The 14161-nt window shown below is 40.2% G+C and overlaps 1 protein-coding gene across 1 annotated transcript; it reads left to right on the top strand.

The window, feature by feature from the left end:
* The first annotated feature begins 1212 nt into the window (after positions 1–1212).
* On the top strand, positions 1213–14161 carry LOC122009609 (polyadenylate-binding protein-interacting protein 9-like). Its single transcript, XM_042565827.1, has 11 exons — positions 1213–1328; positions 1445–1778; positions 2086–2196; positions 2313–2357; positions 4571–4643; positions 4729–4841; positions 4992–5051; positions 5207–5254; positions 5333–5401; positions 13671–13732; positions 13812–14161. Exons 1-11 carry the CDS (start codon positions 1324–1326, stop codon positions 13867–13869), a joined length of 978 nt encoding a protein of 325 aa, XP_042421761.1. The 5' UTR covers positions 1213–1323; the 3' UTR covers positions 13870–14161.

Below are 14161 nucleotides of genomic sequence, written 5' to 3'. Positions count from 1 at the left end.
CTATGTTTTTTATTTGCTACCATATGCAAGTCTAGTTATTATTTCTGATAACCTCATCAAACACAGCTACTACAGCACCATCCAATGCCAAAACGTGCAAGACTTTCAATCTCCAACTCAAACTCGGTACGGCTCCTCTCTGTTCATCAAGCTATAGCTGCAACTAGTGGTGGATCATTTTTCACAAGTTATTTTTGAATCAAAAAAATCTTTTTTGTTTTGGTCTTATCCTGGGCCAGAAATGTCAACATTAAAGACAATTAGCTCATGTCAATCCTATTTAATTAGGATTCTGAAGATTAAATTTGTCAAACATTGAATTGCACTTGTCCAAAACTTTTCCTGAATAAAGCAGTCGTACTGATAACTTGAAGCTATTGCTTGTATCTCCTTTTCCTAATCCTAATTTTAGCTTAAAAAAATCATTTCATTCTTTCAAATTTTAAGAATAAACATTAAAAAATAATCAGAATTGTAAAGGAAAACAAGAGAAGAGAACTATTTTTTTAAAAAAAGAAATAGGGTATAAAAGCAAACACATTATATATATAACCATGTATGTTTCATCTTATATTGGGCTATTTATTAATTGTATTCGTTGACTTTCCTAGTATTTTTACACGTGATTACTCTATTTAAATAATTACCAAATATAATTAAGGATGACAACCATAAAACATGTTTACCTAGGGACTTTTTATTATATACATGTTGAATATTAATTTGTTGCGAGGCTAACATATCCAACTAAATAGAATAAATATCATATCAAAAATAATATAAATCATAATGAAAAGACATTTTATCCTTTAACCCATAAAATCTCTTTGACAAACTATATGAGATAATAACGGTAATAATAGGTTGTAATAGGAGTTTTTCATTATTATTATCATATCATATCAATTTTTAAAAATCGATCTGACTATTACGTTAAAAATATCATATCCTCGCTATCTGTGCTAGGACCTGAAGGCTTCATCACTGCTACGAACCCCTATTCATATACTTTGCCATTCTGTTCAGGGGCTAATTTATGATTATATTTTTCTTTTAATCTTACGACAAATATTTATAATCAATCCATGGTGAATATTTGGGGAATTTTGGATCTAATGAAGTAAAAGGACAAAGTAAAGATTTCACTCTCGCCAAAATTTTCCTATTTATAGCAATCGACGAGGCCAAGCCTCCACTTTGGTTCCTCACACCCCTCTGGCTCTCCCCCACCCCCCACGAATTGCCGTCGAGACCTCACGAGTCACGAACAAGGGAGGCGCAGCGGAAGTCCATATCAATGGCGAGCAAGATCGCCTTTTGCTGATGCGGTCCGCACGATCGCCTCGTTCCCTCCGCTTTCTCGATCGAAATTGGTGTATTTGGATCGGTTTTTGAGTTCTTGCTGTGTTCTTTCCGCTGTTTTTGTTTCTTTAATCCTAAATAGAATGGCTGCCGTGACCGAGAAGGCGATCGGGTCGGACGATCAATTCGTCCACGGCAAGTCTCCGGCGGAGGAGACTCAGACGGAGTACCAGAGGGATGTGAAGAGGTTGGTTGATATGCTATCCAAATTAAACCCCTACGCCAAGGAGTTCGTCCCTTCCTCTGGGGCTGCTTATGGCGATGGCCAAAAGAAATCTAACAACCGGCTCTCCGCCGATGCGCCCATTTTCGTGGCGTCGAGTGATTATCAATTCAATTACGCAATCACTAGTAAGAATGATAGCAGTAAGGATTCCAGCAGTGACGGATCGTCGCGTAATCACCCTAATAGCAGAGTAATTGCTTTATTTCTCTCCACTTCCTACAATTTCATTACCTTAGTTTTCGCGTTTGTCAAAATTAAGCTTACATCCTCAAAATTTTAATGTTCGAAGGTTTTGGTTTTAGTTGCTTCTTATTTTTCAATCACTCTATCCTTGTATACCTTTTACCTTATCAAAAAATCAAATTGGAATTGGAGGCTAAAATGATCCTTTGTGATAAAATTTGATCTCAAGGAAATATATCAATCTTTTTTTCTATATTTTTAGAATTGTACTACGTATTTACACTTATTTTTGATTTCTATTCCTTATTTTGCAGAGAAGAAATGGCTATAGCCATGGCAAGAGGAGACTTAATTTTAGGCTTCGAGGGGCTGAAAAAGAGGATAGCATTAGGCGAACTGTATATGTTTCTAACATTGATAACGTTGTGAGTAAACATTTATTTGTTCCTTCTATATAAACAATTGTCTGATCCTTCTACCACTAATCGTGTCACTTTATGTGCTCTCTGTGCTAATTAAGTCATTGTCCTATATTTATCAGGTAACTGAAGAAAGGCTTGCTGAAATATTTGCTCCATGTGGGCAGGTAAGTTGTTTAATCTACAATGTTTAGAGAGTTTCTTTTGTTTAGTCTGCAATGTTCAGAGTGTTTCTAAGTATTTTTTTTATATATTTTTTGAATCTTTCTTTTTCAAACAACCTGAAGCCGGATAGCTGATGCAATGACAATCAATATACCAGTAGTAGCTAGTGGCTACTAGCCTAATCTATATAGGGTATCACTATATGCATTCTATTGTGGGGGTATTCTCCGGTTGGGGAATATAACATTGTTAATTGTTTCTTGTGTTTCAAATTGCCCATAGCCATGTTAGCTTTCTACAATGTTGTCGCTTTTTGTTTGGCACTGAAATATTCAACAGTTGTAGAGTAGTTCTGAAATTGCTTTCAGAGTGGAAAATCTTTTGCAGTTAGTTTTTGTTCCTTCGGAAATTCGCAAAGTAGCATTCAAGTAGATGTATGCCTATTTATAGGTACCAACAGAGAGTCCATAGTTTTGGATAAAATTGCATGCCTTTGTCTATCCTGAAATTTTTTCATGCCGAGGCATCTATGTACTGAGTCATCCTTCCAGAGGTAGCCAAGCAAGCAAGAACCTTAACTTTCTTTTTGGTCGGAACAAGATCATAAATTCTTTGTTGTGCAATATAGTGAGTGATTCAAGGACTTCTTCCCAAATCATAGCATACAATTAGATTGATTCATGATGCGCTGCAACTGCCAATGACCAATAGTAGTTTGCCAAAGCTCATGACCAGTACTGGATTGCAGGAATGAAGATTACTACTTATTCCACACACATAACTAACCTGTGTCATGATATCTTCAATTGGGGTTTGTGTTCATGCCAAGTATCCCACAACATTTTTGTTAATAGCAGGTAGACTGTATAGCATCAGTGATATAGCTTGACCTGTGTTTAAATGGAGTTGGTAATCTACAGTTCAAGAATCTCACCTTAATAATTCTGTAACTTCTTTAACTTTATAACTATTTAGTGGTTAAAAAATAGTAAGCATCCTTGTGTAGGGGTGCTCATTCGGTTCAAAGCCGATCCTATTTGGACAGAAACCAATATAAATCAAAATTTCATTCAGTTGAGTTTTTTTTTTTTTTTTTTTTTTTTCAATTTGAACCAAATATTGTAGTATGTGTAGCATATTCTAACTCATTTCAGGCAGTCATCCTTGAGTTATTTGTGCATTTAGAATGGCAGCCTAAATCCTGGATGGATGGGGATCCCACGTTATGAACTAACATGTTCACATTATTGGCTGATGTGACCTTCAAGAGATATTTGGAGTGAACTGCATGATAGACATATTGATGCATCAGGGTAGACTTGTATGTGATATCATAAATGAGTCTCCTATCTGTCTGCCTTGAATAAAACTTGTTTTTTCCCAAAGGATATATAAGTCTCCTGTTAGTGATATACACTTAGGCATTACATTTTCTACGCTTCTAGACATCTATATAGAAAAAACCTAAATTCCAAAAATCCACCCTGTCTTAGAGTATGCTGCCTCTGCTAGCTGTTGAGTTTAGGTCAAGTTGTTAGGGAGTCAATTGTTAGCTGTTTGATGATTCAGCTAGCGTCATTCTTGATTATTTACTAATGTATGGATGATTGTGACCGTCAATAAATCTTGTCTTGTTTAGAGAGTTATGGTAGTAGTGTCACTGTCAAGTAATGAGGATTTAGGGAAGTTTGCAGATAATAATTCCTGCATTTTGCATGGAGACAGAGCATGAAATGAGAATCAATAATCTCTTTATCATACCAAAAAAATTTCTCATCTGCCTTATCTCATGTGATCTAGACTTATGCAGTGAGCTCTGTCTTACCTTCATTCACCAATGGATCTGAGGACCAGACCAGATTATCAACATGCTTCTGTTGGTTTCTTTGAGATGCAAATTTGTTGTCTGATTATTTGTTTAGATCCCAACACATGGTAAGTAATGTCATATCAGTATCTTCCACATGAATAACCCATCTAAGATCCCTAAAATTTTTGTAGTTAGAAGTGCTTATTATCCTTAACTTAAACAAGGACTAGGCTAACAGTGTTTTTTTAAACAGCCTTGGGACATTTGAAAATTGACATTTATTTTCTGTTGATGGACATTATTTCATCTATCCTCTTTTCATGTCACTTGAAAGCACAGATGTATTGAATTAATCATGTATTCAATTCATTATTTCTCATGATATTTTATTTTTCTTTGCTGAAGGTAATAGATTGCCGAATCTGTGGTGATCCCCATTCAAATCTACGCTTTGCATTTATAGAGTACTCTGATGAAGGTATGTTTATATGGTCCTGTTGCCTTCTTGGATATGCATCTGTCACACGTCTAATGCGGTCAAGCTTCTTTTCTTCTTCTCATAGATGGTGCAAGTGCAGCACTAAATCTTGATGGGACCGTGTTAGGTTTATACCCTGTCGGAGTTTTACCTTCAAAAACTGCAATTCTGCCAGTGAATATAAAATTTCTTCCTCAAGTAAGCATGTTTATTCCTTATTCAAACTACTTCAACAGTCTACTTGAAAGCCTGCTTGGATTATCTCATGAAAGGAAGAAGACTAATCTATGCTTGTCTCTTCATTATGAATTTTATTCAAGAATTTGTAACTGTTAAGTTTTCGTGCAGTCCAAAGATGAAGAGGAAATGGTTTTAAGGACAGTCTACTGTACGAACATTGATAAAAAGGTAGCGATAATATTTTGGTTTCTGCATTATCACTTTCTTTTACCTAATTATTTGAAAACTAGATTTTATGGCCGTGATATATCAACAAATTGAATGCAAGAAATTGTTGTATTCTTATTAACTTTTTAAGTGTTGACCTTCTCATCCTGCTACAGATTACTCAGTCAGAAGTCAAAAGTTTATTTGAACATGGTTGTGGTGAGGTTAGATCATAAACCTAGATAAGCATACTGTGAGAAGATTCAATATATTGGATTTATTAATAGTATCTTGCTGTGCAGGTTTCTCGTTTGAGACTTCTTGGTGATAGTATGCACTCAACATGTATTGCATTTATTGAATTTGTTCAGGTAATCTAGTATTTTCTCAATCTGTTACCGTAATAGTTGGATGCAAGTACAATTTAGTTAATTTCACAAAGAAATTGGTTGATCAGATATCAACAAATGTGGCAGATTCATTGTAATCAATTTTTGCTTCGTTTTGTGCATTGTCCTGATTAGTTTACCAGTAGTTAGGCTTTTTACATAAGTGGAAGATATTATCTTTTGTGGCCTCGTGCAAAGAAAAATCACAAAATGAGTTTCTGAACTTATTCTGGCTTTTGTTTAGATATGGAAGTTTTGTTTAGTTTATCTTTAATTTTTTGGCTGTTGATTACCATAAAACATGTATATTATCATTTCATTTAGGAAGTTGTACTTGAATTTTGCAAACTTCTGTTGAAAATAGAATTTTAACAGATCCATATAAGTAAATATTCTTTTAGGTTCCTCAAGATTTCAGAAATATATTGTACCTTCCTAATCTTATTTAGTCTTCATTAAGATTCTTCAGTTGGAAAAGGGGATAGCCGATATGATTCCTTGCATCAGAGTGGTCTGTACCTAGTCAGGTTTAAAATTGAAAATATAAACTAATTATTGAGTTGTTTATGGTATTTTGGTAAAAGAATTTTATGGATGGTAAAAAAATTAATTGTTCTTTCAATCAACGAGTCTTCTTCCATAAAATAACTCTTAAATTGATGTAATCTCCTAAAATAACTCTTCATTGCTTGATCAATGAGGTGCAGTTTAATTAGTTTTTCAATAATTTAACTCTCGCTAAGGTTAATTTTTTAACTATTTAAGTTAAAAATAAAAAAAAACTATATATTCATTTCCAACAGCAATTATTAGTTGTAGCTCTAATAAGTTACCAATGAAAGTAAAATAAATTGGGATAATATGATATGTTAGAAAGTGACCAACAGAATCCCTAGTTAGAAAGTTAATGGCTTGAATTGATTAAAGCAGATGTAAGGGATAGGAGAAAATCAAAGAACCCACTAAATATACTGATTATGTCTGAAATCGGAGAAGATAGAGCGCTGGATAGGTGGCTTTGATGTTGACCATGAGAAGACTTTGAGCTGGGAGAAAATGACGTCGAGTGCTTCTGCGTATCGAAAAAGAACGTAGAAGGAAGAAAACGTCAACAGCCGAGCTAGGGAGGCGTCCCTAGCACAGGCATTCCGACGCTTAAATCAATGAATGATCGAGAGGAAAAGGAATGTGATGAACAGTAGAAATTAACGGTAGTTCTAAGTGCGTATGGTTGCATTGCGTTGCATACCTGCGCCTGTAGGTGGTAAGGTAGAGACCCCCTTATATAGTGTGTGCACGAATATAAATGCGCTCACGAATATAAATGTGCCTCGAGGCATAGTGTGATGAGCCCACAACACGCTGGGTAGTTCATCCACCCAACTTTCCCCAACATGGTCTAGTTTGATTTTGAGTCCTCTAATTATTTCTCTATTGGTGACTTCTGCTTGACCATGACTTTGAGGATAAGAACACAGAGGTGAACGCTTGCAGGATACCATAACTTAGCACCACTCTCGAATTTTTCAACTCTGGAACTGCCTTCCATTATCTGAGATGAGCTTATGAGGAATTCTGAACCGACATACTATGTTTTGCCAAAAAAACTTGATGACCATCCACTCGGTTATCTTTGCCAGAGCCTCGACCTCCACCTATTTAGAAAAATAATCAACGACCACTAAAAGAATCTCCTTTGACCGGGCGCAATTGGGAAGGGTCCTACAATATCCATTCCCTATTGGTCGAACGAGCATGACACAATTGAAATCTTCAACATCTTTGTGGGGCGGTGCAGGATATTCTGGTGCTTTTGACACGATAAACAAGCGGCTACCAGCTGAGCCAAATCGGCCTATAGAGTGCGCCAAAAATATCCAGCTAGTAAAATCTTTCGAGCGAGTGAATAATCGTCCGAGTGGCTTCCACATGAACTATGATAAACTTCTTGTAAGATGTATTGTACATCATCCAACCCGACGCACTTGAGCAAGGGCCAAGAGAAAGCCCTCTGGTATAAATGGTCTCCAACCAATGTGAACTAATGGTCTCCAATCAATGTGAACTGACCGACCTTTTTCTTGATTGCACGCGCTTGCTCTCGATCGGTTGGTCAAATTCCTTGTTGGAGAAATGAAATTAATGGCGTTCTCCAATCACTTTGTAGCTCTAGCTCAGCTTGCTGCTCATTGTGAGCTATCAACAATGTATGCTCCACTGGTTATCCAGAGTCCACGGGGTTAAGGAGCCGACCAATTTGGCTAGCTGATTTGCCTTCTGATTCTCCGATCAGGGGATTTTTTGTAATGTCACTTCTTGAAATCCTGCTCTCAACATATAATCTGAGTCGTTGTTAATCTCGAAATTGCCTGAAAGTTGTTGAGCCGCCAACTGAAAATCCAAGTAGATCAAAACTTGGGTGGCTCTAACATGCTTTGCGGCTTGTAGACCGGATATCAAGACTTCATATTCTGCTTTATTATTTGTTGTCTGATAGTCCATTCGAACAGACAACTGCATTTTATCTGCACGAGATGATATCATAAGTATTCCGATCCCCCTACTTGTCGAGCGGACGACTCATCCGCGTAAATTTTTCAAGTTTCTTATGGCTCTAGGTTCTGTATTTCGGTCACAAAATCGACTAAGACTTGGGTTTTGATGGCCGTTCGGGGTTGATACTATATATCATACTCGCTCAACTCCATAGTCCATTTGATCAATCTTCTCGAAGCCTCCGGGTTGATAAGCACGCGACCCAGGGTGCTATTAGTCAATATAATAATTGGATGAGAAATAAAATAAGGACATAACTCTAAGCGGCTAAGACTAGTCTGTACGCTAACTTCTCGAGTGCAGTGTAGCGGCACTCTGCATCTTTTAATAAATGACTTGAGAAATACATTGGTTGTTGCACATTTCCCTCTTGCCATACTAAAACCAACCCCACAACATTCTTGTAGTCGGCAAGTGTGCCCACATGGGTTCGCTGACTATTGGCTTGGCGAGCAGAGGTGTCCCATTGAAATTTAGTAGCTCAGCAAAGTATTTTGAAGAAGGGTAGACTCCGATCGAACGATCTTGAGATGAATTGTGACAGTGTCGTGATTCACCCGGTTAGCCGTTGGGCTTCTTTCATGTTGCATGGTGGAGCCATGTCTCAGAGAGCTTGCGCCTTGCTCGGGTTGGCCTCAATCCCTCGTTGGTCATTATGTAGCCAAGGAACCGTTCGCTTTTGGTTCCGAACAAACATTTGAGAGGGTTGAGTTTGAGTTCATACTTTCTCAACATTTGACATGTCTCGTAGATGTTAGCACAAAGGTTTGTGGCCCAAAGGGACTTAATCAAGATGTCATCCACATACACTTCCATGTTGCGGCCGATCCGCCTCCGGAACACTTTGTTCATGAGTCGTTGGTAAGTGACAATTGTATTTTTTTAATCCGAACGATATAACATTATAGTAATAGGTTCCTTCAGCTGTGATGAAACTAACCTTCTCCTTGTCCTCTCTAGCCAATGAGACTTGGTGGTAGTCCTGGTATGCATCTAGCATGCATATCAACTCACAGTCAGTCATCGAGTCCACTAGCTGATCAATATGTAGCAAGGGATAATAGTCCTTTGGGCATGTCTTATTCAATTCCTTGAAATCGATGTAGACCCATCATTTATTTCCCAGCTTAGACACCAACACCACATTGGTCAATCAACTCGGGAATTGGAATTCCCAGATATGCCCTGCCTCGAGCAACTTTTCCACCTCCACTCAGATGATCTTGTTTTGGTTTGCTCCGAAGTCTTTTTTTTTTTCTTCTTCTTGACTGGTCGGGCCTCCGGGAGGACATGGAGCACGTGTTCCATGACCCCAGGTGAGATGCCCATAATTGCTTTAGGTGTTCAAGCGAATATATCATTGTTGCGTGTTAGACACTCCACTAACTCGACCTTGAGTTTGGTCGCCAGATTGGCTGCTATCTGAGTGGTGGCTTCTAGTTGGTCGGGATGTATCTGAACCTCCTCCTTTTCTTCGTAGATTAGAGTCGGGGGCTCTTCATGTATTACATTCACCCCTGTCCGATGGATTCTCAGCGTCACTCGGGCTTCAGTTTTGACAACATCCACATAGCACTTACGCGCTACCAGTTAGTTTCCTTTTATTTCCACAACCTAATCGTTCACGAGGAACTTGATCTTCTGGCAAAAGATCGAGACGACCGCTCGAAACTTATTTAAAATCAATCGACCCAAGATTACATTGTAAGCCGAGGGCGCATCGACCACGATGAAGGTTGATCGATGAGTCCTCATCAGGGGCTCCACCCTAAGGATATAGCAAACTTAATTTGTCCGACCAACTGAACTTCATTGTCAGTGAATCCATATAAGAGTGTTGTCATAGGCAGAAACTCACTCTTCTCTATTTGCAATTGCTTGAACACCTTCTTGAAAATAATGTTGACCAAGTTGCTCGTGTTAATAAAAGTACGATGTATGTTATAATTAGCTATAACAACCTTAATGATTAGAGTATCGTCATGGGGCACTTCCACCCCTTCTAAGTCCTTAGGCCCAAAGCTGATTTCGGGCCCTTGCGCTTGTTATTGACTGCACCCAACAACATAAATCTCCAGTCGGTGCGCGTGTGATTTTCTGGCTTTGTTGGAGTCTTCGTCGGTCGGGCCGCCGGCTATCATACCTATATATCCTGAGCGGCGTTGCCGTAGTTTTCTTCCTCTCAAGTCGGTTGGCGTGGTGGCTCGGTAGGAGCTTGAAATGGGGCTCAGTTATTTTGTTATGGGGTCGTTGTTGGTTCTGATTGGTGTTTTCGGGGTCCCTCCCGGGGATCCACTCGGTCGGCGATATCTCTGACTATTGGGAGATAGTCTTCAATGTTGTGGGTCCCCAATCGATAAAATGTACATAACAGCGGGGTCCATCGACAGGGCTTAGGGAATTGCGTCCGCTCGACTTCATCATGTTCAACTGTGTTTGGCCTTTGCTCGTGGGGATGTGAAGGATGGTCCGATTGGGTTCTTTTGTGTGGAAGTGGAGGGGGAGGGGCTTTGTACCCCAGGGGTAGAGACAGGAGCAGGTGCGAAAATCTCCTTCTTTTGAGTAGACTGTGCCTCTTTTACATTGATGTACTTGGTCGCCCTCCCGAGCAGATGGTTGAAGTCTCTGGGGGGCTTCTTGATCAGGGACCGGAAGAAGTCTTCATCAGTGAGCCCTTGGGAGAAGACACTTACTAGAATCTCCGGGGTGGACGAAGGGACGTCTATGGATACTTGGTTAAATCTTTTAATGTATACTCTCAGCACCTCCTTGGGTCCTTACTTGAGGGAAAATAGGCTCAACGTGGTCTTATGATAGCGATGACTACCGACGAAGTGGTGGAGGAATGCCTTGTAGAAATCTTTGAAACGACAGTTGGACTCAGCGGGGAGCTGGTTGAACCATCTCGGTGTTGAGCCAGAGAGAATGGTAAGGAATACTTGGCACTTGACGCCATTTGTGTGCTAATGGAGGATATCGACATTTTTAAATTTGAGTAGATGATTCTCTAAGTCGGTCGCTCCTTCGTACTCTCTGATCGTTAATGGTTGGAAGTGGCTCAACAATTTATCCTCCAATATTTCCTTGGAGAATGACGTACTTACCCGCTTGGGGTAGCTACTAGCCATCAGAGTTTTCCCCCTTCGATTGTCCCGAGCGGGTGTGTTTTCAAAAGACGAGTCTTGGGGCCTCTCCGCTCGACCCATATCATCAAAGGGAGTGCGGAATATCGCTACATGATATGGGGACGGGGACACGGGCGAAAGACTGATCGGTTGCACAGGTACTTGTATGAATATGGCCAAAGGAGGAACCGATTGGAAAGGGCCCTCCACTCGGGTCCCTCGCTCGGTATGAGGGTCTGTTATCGATATAGCCAGGTCGTTTGGAAAGGACCACTGGTTGCTGTTTGTTGTTGTTGCACGAGCCTTTGCGTTTGGGTGGTTATTGTTGGAGCAATCTGGGTACTTGATATTTGGGCAAAGGTTTAAGTTAGGTTTATTGTTGTATTTGATATGCATTGTGAGTGTGCAGGATACGGGTACAACAAGGAAAGTCCAAGGGTGAGTCTTGGCGGTGTAAGTCCAAATATGTAGTCTTGGCAATGTAAGTCCAAGTGTGACTTGGCAAAGGATGAAGTCCCGGAGCGTGACTCTTGGCAATAAAGACCAGACAATGATGACAAGACTAATGGAAGTTCCAGAAGGCAAGGCGTGAAGGATGGGGAACCATCCAAGGGATATAAGGTTGATGGAGGAGGCTAGAAGGTTAGGTCTAGGTTGTGCGGGCAAGGACGAGTGCATGAGAGATTGTACTCAGGTAAAATTTTAGTGTACACTGTATCAATACTGTAACGTTATTGTAGCAGTACTATAGCATTACTGTATCAGTCGATTGGTGTTTTCATCAGTTGACTGGTAGGCGGTTGTTGGCTTGTAACGGTCGAATTTCACTTATGATCAGTCGATCGGTGGTTGTACCAGTCGACTGGTGGCGAGAAACGCAGCTAGGTGTTTCCTCCCGAGCTCTATTTAATAGAGCTCGGGGTACTTGGCCAAGATTGACGAAAATAGAGGTGGTTAACCCATATTAGAGTCTCCAAGGTCTTCTTAAGTGATCAAGAGCTTGTGCGAGTTTGTGGCGAGGTTTCTTCACCCACAAAGAGCTACTCGAGCTAGCCGGAGGTTTTCCGGGGAGTCATCCACCGACGGATTGGGATCGTCCACCTTACGGACAACCGTGAAGTAGGAGCTTTATCTCCGAACCACGTTAAATCAACGTGTTAGGTTTACTTTTTCTTGTTAGTATTTATTTTTTGTATTCCGCTGTGTATACTAACCATTGTAGGAAGCAAACGTTGGGTGAGTCACTATTCACCCCCCTCTAGCGGCGTCAAGGTCCCCACAGTTATTAGTAGCTCAAAGTCTTCTTGCTACAAAATAACTGTACTGAATCGGTCAGTCCTTCATTTTTGCATTTCAGATTTAGGCTAAGATTTCCAACGATGTCAAATTTGATTCTGTCTGAAATCGGGGAGGATGGAGCGTTGGGTAGGTGGCTCTAATATTGACCGTGAGAAGACTTTGAGTCGGAAGAAAACGACATCGAGCTCTCCTGCGTGTCGAAAAAGAACGTAGAAGGAAGAAACATCAGCAACTGGGCCAGGGAGGGATCTCTGACCTAGACACTCCGATGCTCAAACCAGTAATGATCTAGTGGAAAAGGAATGCGATGAACAATAGAAATTAACTGTAGTTCTAAGTGCGTATGGTTGCATACCTGCGCCTGTAGGTGAATACCCCCTTATATAGTATTACTCTTTCTCTATGCATGAACACCAATGTGCTTCCGAAAAAAGACCATCCCTTCTGACATTCTGACAACTTTCCAAAAATGGGCCCACCATTTTTGTGTTTCGCAGTATAGAAGCTTCCTCACACAAACTGCACAGGGAATATTCCCTTAATTCTTTGACCACTGTTACACAAAATGCTAAGAAGGAATATTAAGTTGTTAAGTATGTAGGCCATCTATATGCTGAGTGGATAGGCTTGCCGGCCGATTAGGCCTCGTTTGTCGGGCGGGGTCGGGTCAGCTAAGGAACGATGTCATTCTCAAGGACCCGACCTCCGCTTGGCCGAAGAATCCAGTCGGGGCATATGTCTAGTATTTCCGATCGGGCCTTTGGTTCAATCGGTCAACTGGGTCGTGTGACCTCGCTAACCATGAGTGACCAAGAGGACCTAGCTCTGCCTTGCACTTACACAGCTCGGTGTTTCATCGAGCCCGAGGGACTTTGGATATGATCATACAATGGTTCGATCGACTAGATCACTCGGCCGGGACATGTGATTGAACCCTTTTCGAGTGTCGACTTTTTTTTGACTTTGAGCATCACATCACCCGGCTTCCTTAACTTTAACCCAACTTGAGGGCCCCACATTATTCGCCATATCATATACTGCTAGTGGTTTAGTTTTGTATAGAACTCACTGGAAGCTTAATGAAAGGGCAAAATTCATGTAGCTAAATCTCATATAGTTGGAGACAAACATGTTTTGTTAATACGATTTTTAGATTTATCCTGAAATGTTTCGAGATTCACTTCTCCTTCTACCTATTACTTGATGATGAGATTCCAACGATTCTAGGCGATTTCACCATATCTTACAATTCATATTTGTGAATGTGACAGGCAGAAAGCGCAATTTCCGCCCTCAACTGTAGTGGCGTGATGTTAGGATCTCTTCCAATCAGGCAAGATTTGGCCGACATCACTGCCCTAAATTTAATTCATTCAACTATTGAACTCCTAACACTTAACTCTGCATCTCAGGGTGAGTCCTTCTAAGACACCAGTAAGGCTGCGTGCAACACGAGCTGCTTCAAACTGAGCCTCTGTTCCGAAGAGCCGAGGACAGAATATTTGGTGTTCTCCATTGCTACAAATTATCATCTGAGATCAGTCGTACTCAACATGAGCAAAACCTTCATGAAGCTGTGGACAGAGGATCTTGTTTCATAGCATGGCCTCTCGCTTTGAAACTGAAACTTTCATTCATTTGTTTATTTATGCCGGAGAGGTCAACGACCTTGATCGGTAACTTATCTTATTTCTCTGATAGATGCAGAAGTTTAGACGAATTAGTAGGTTATTTTCTTAAGGATCAATATGAAGTCATCTAT

Source organism: Zingiber officinale, chromosome 8A, assembly GCF_018446385.1.
Source record: "Zingiber officinale cultivar Zhangliang chromosome 8A, Zo_v1.1, whole genome shotgun sequence".
Taxonomy (NCBI): domain Eukaryota; kingdom Viridiplantae; phylum Streptophyta; class Magnoliopsida; order Zingiberales; family Zingiberaceae; genus Zingiber; species Zingiber officinale.
This window is presented reverse-complemented; position numbering and strand designations above follow the sequence as displayed.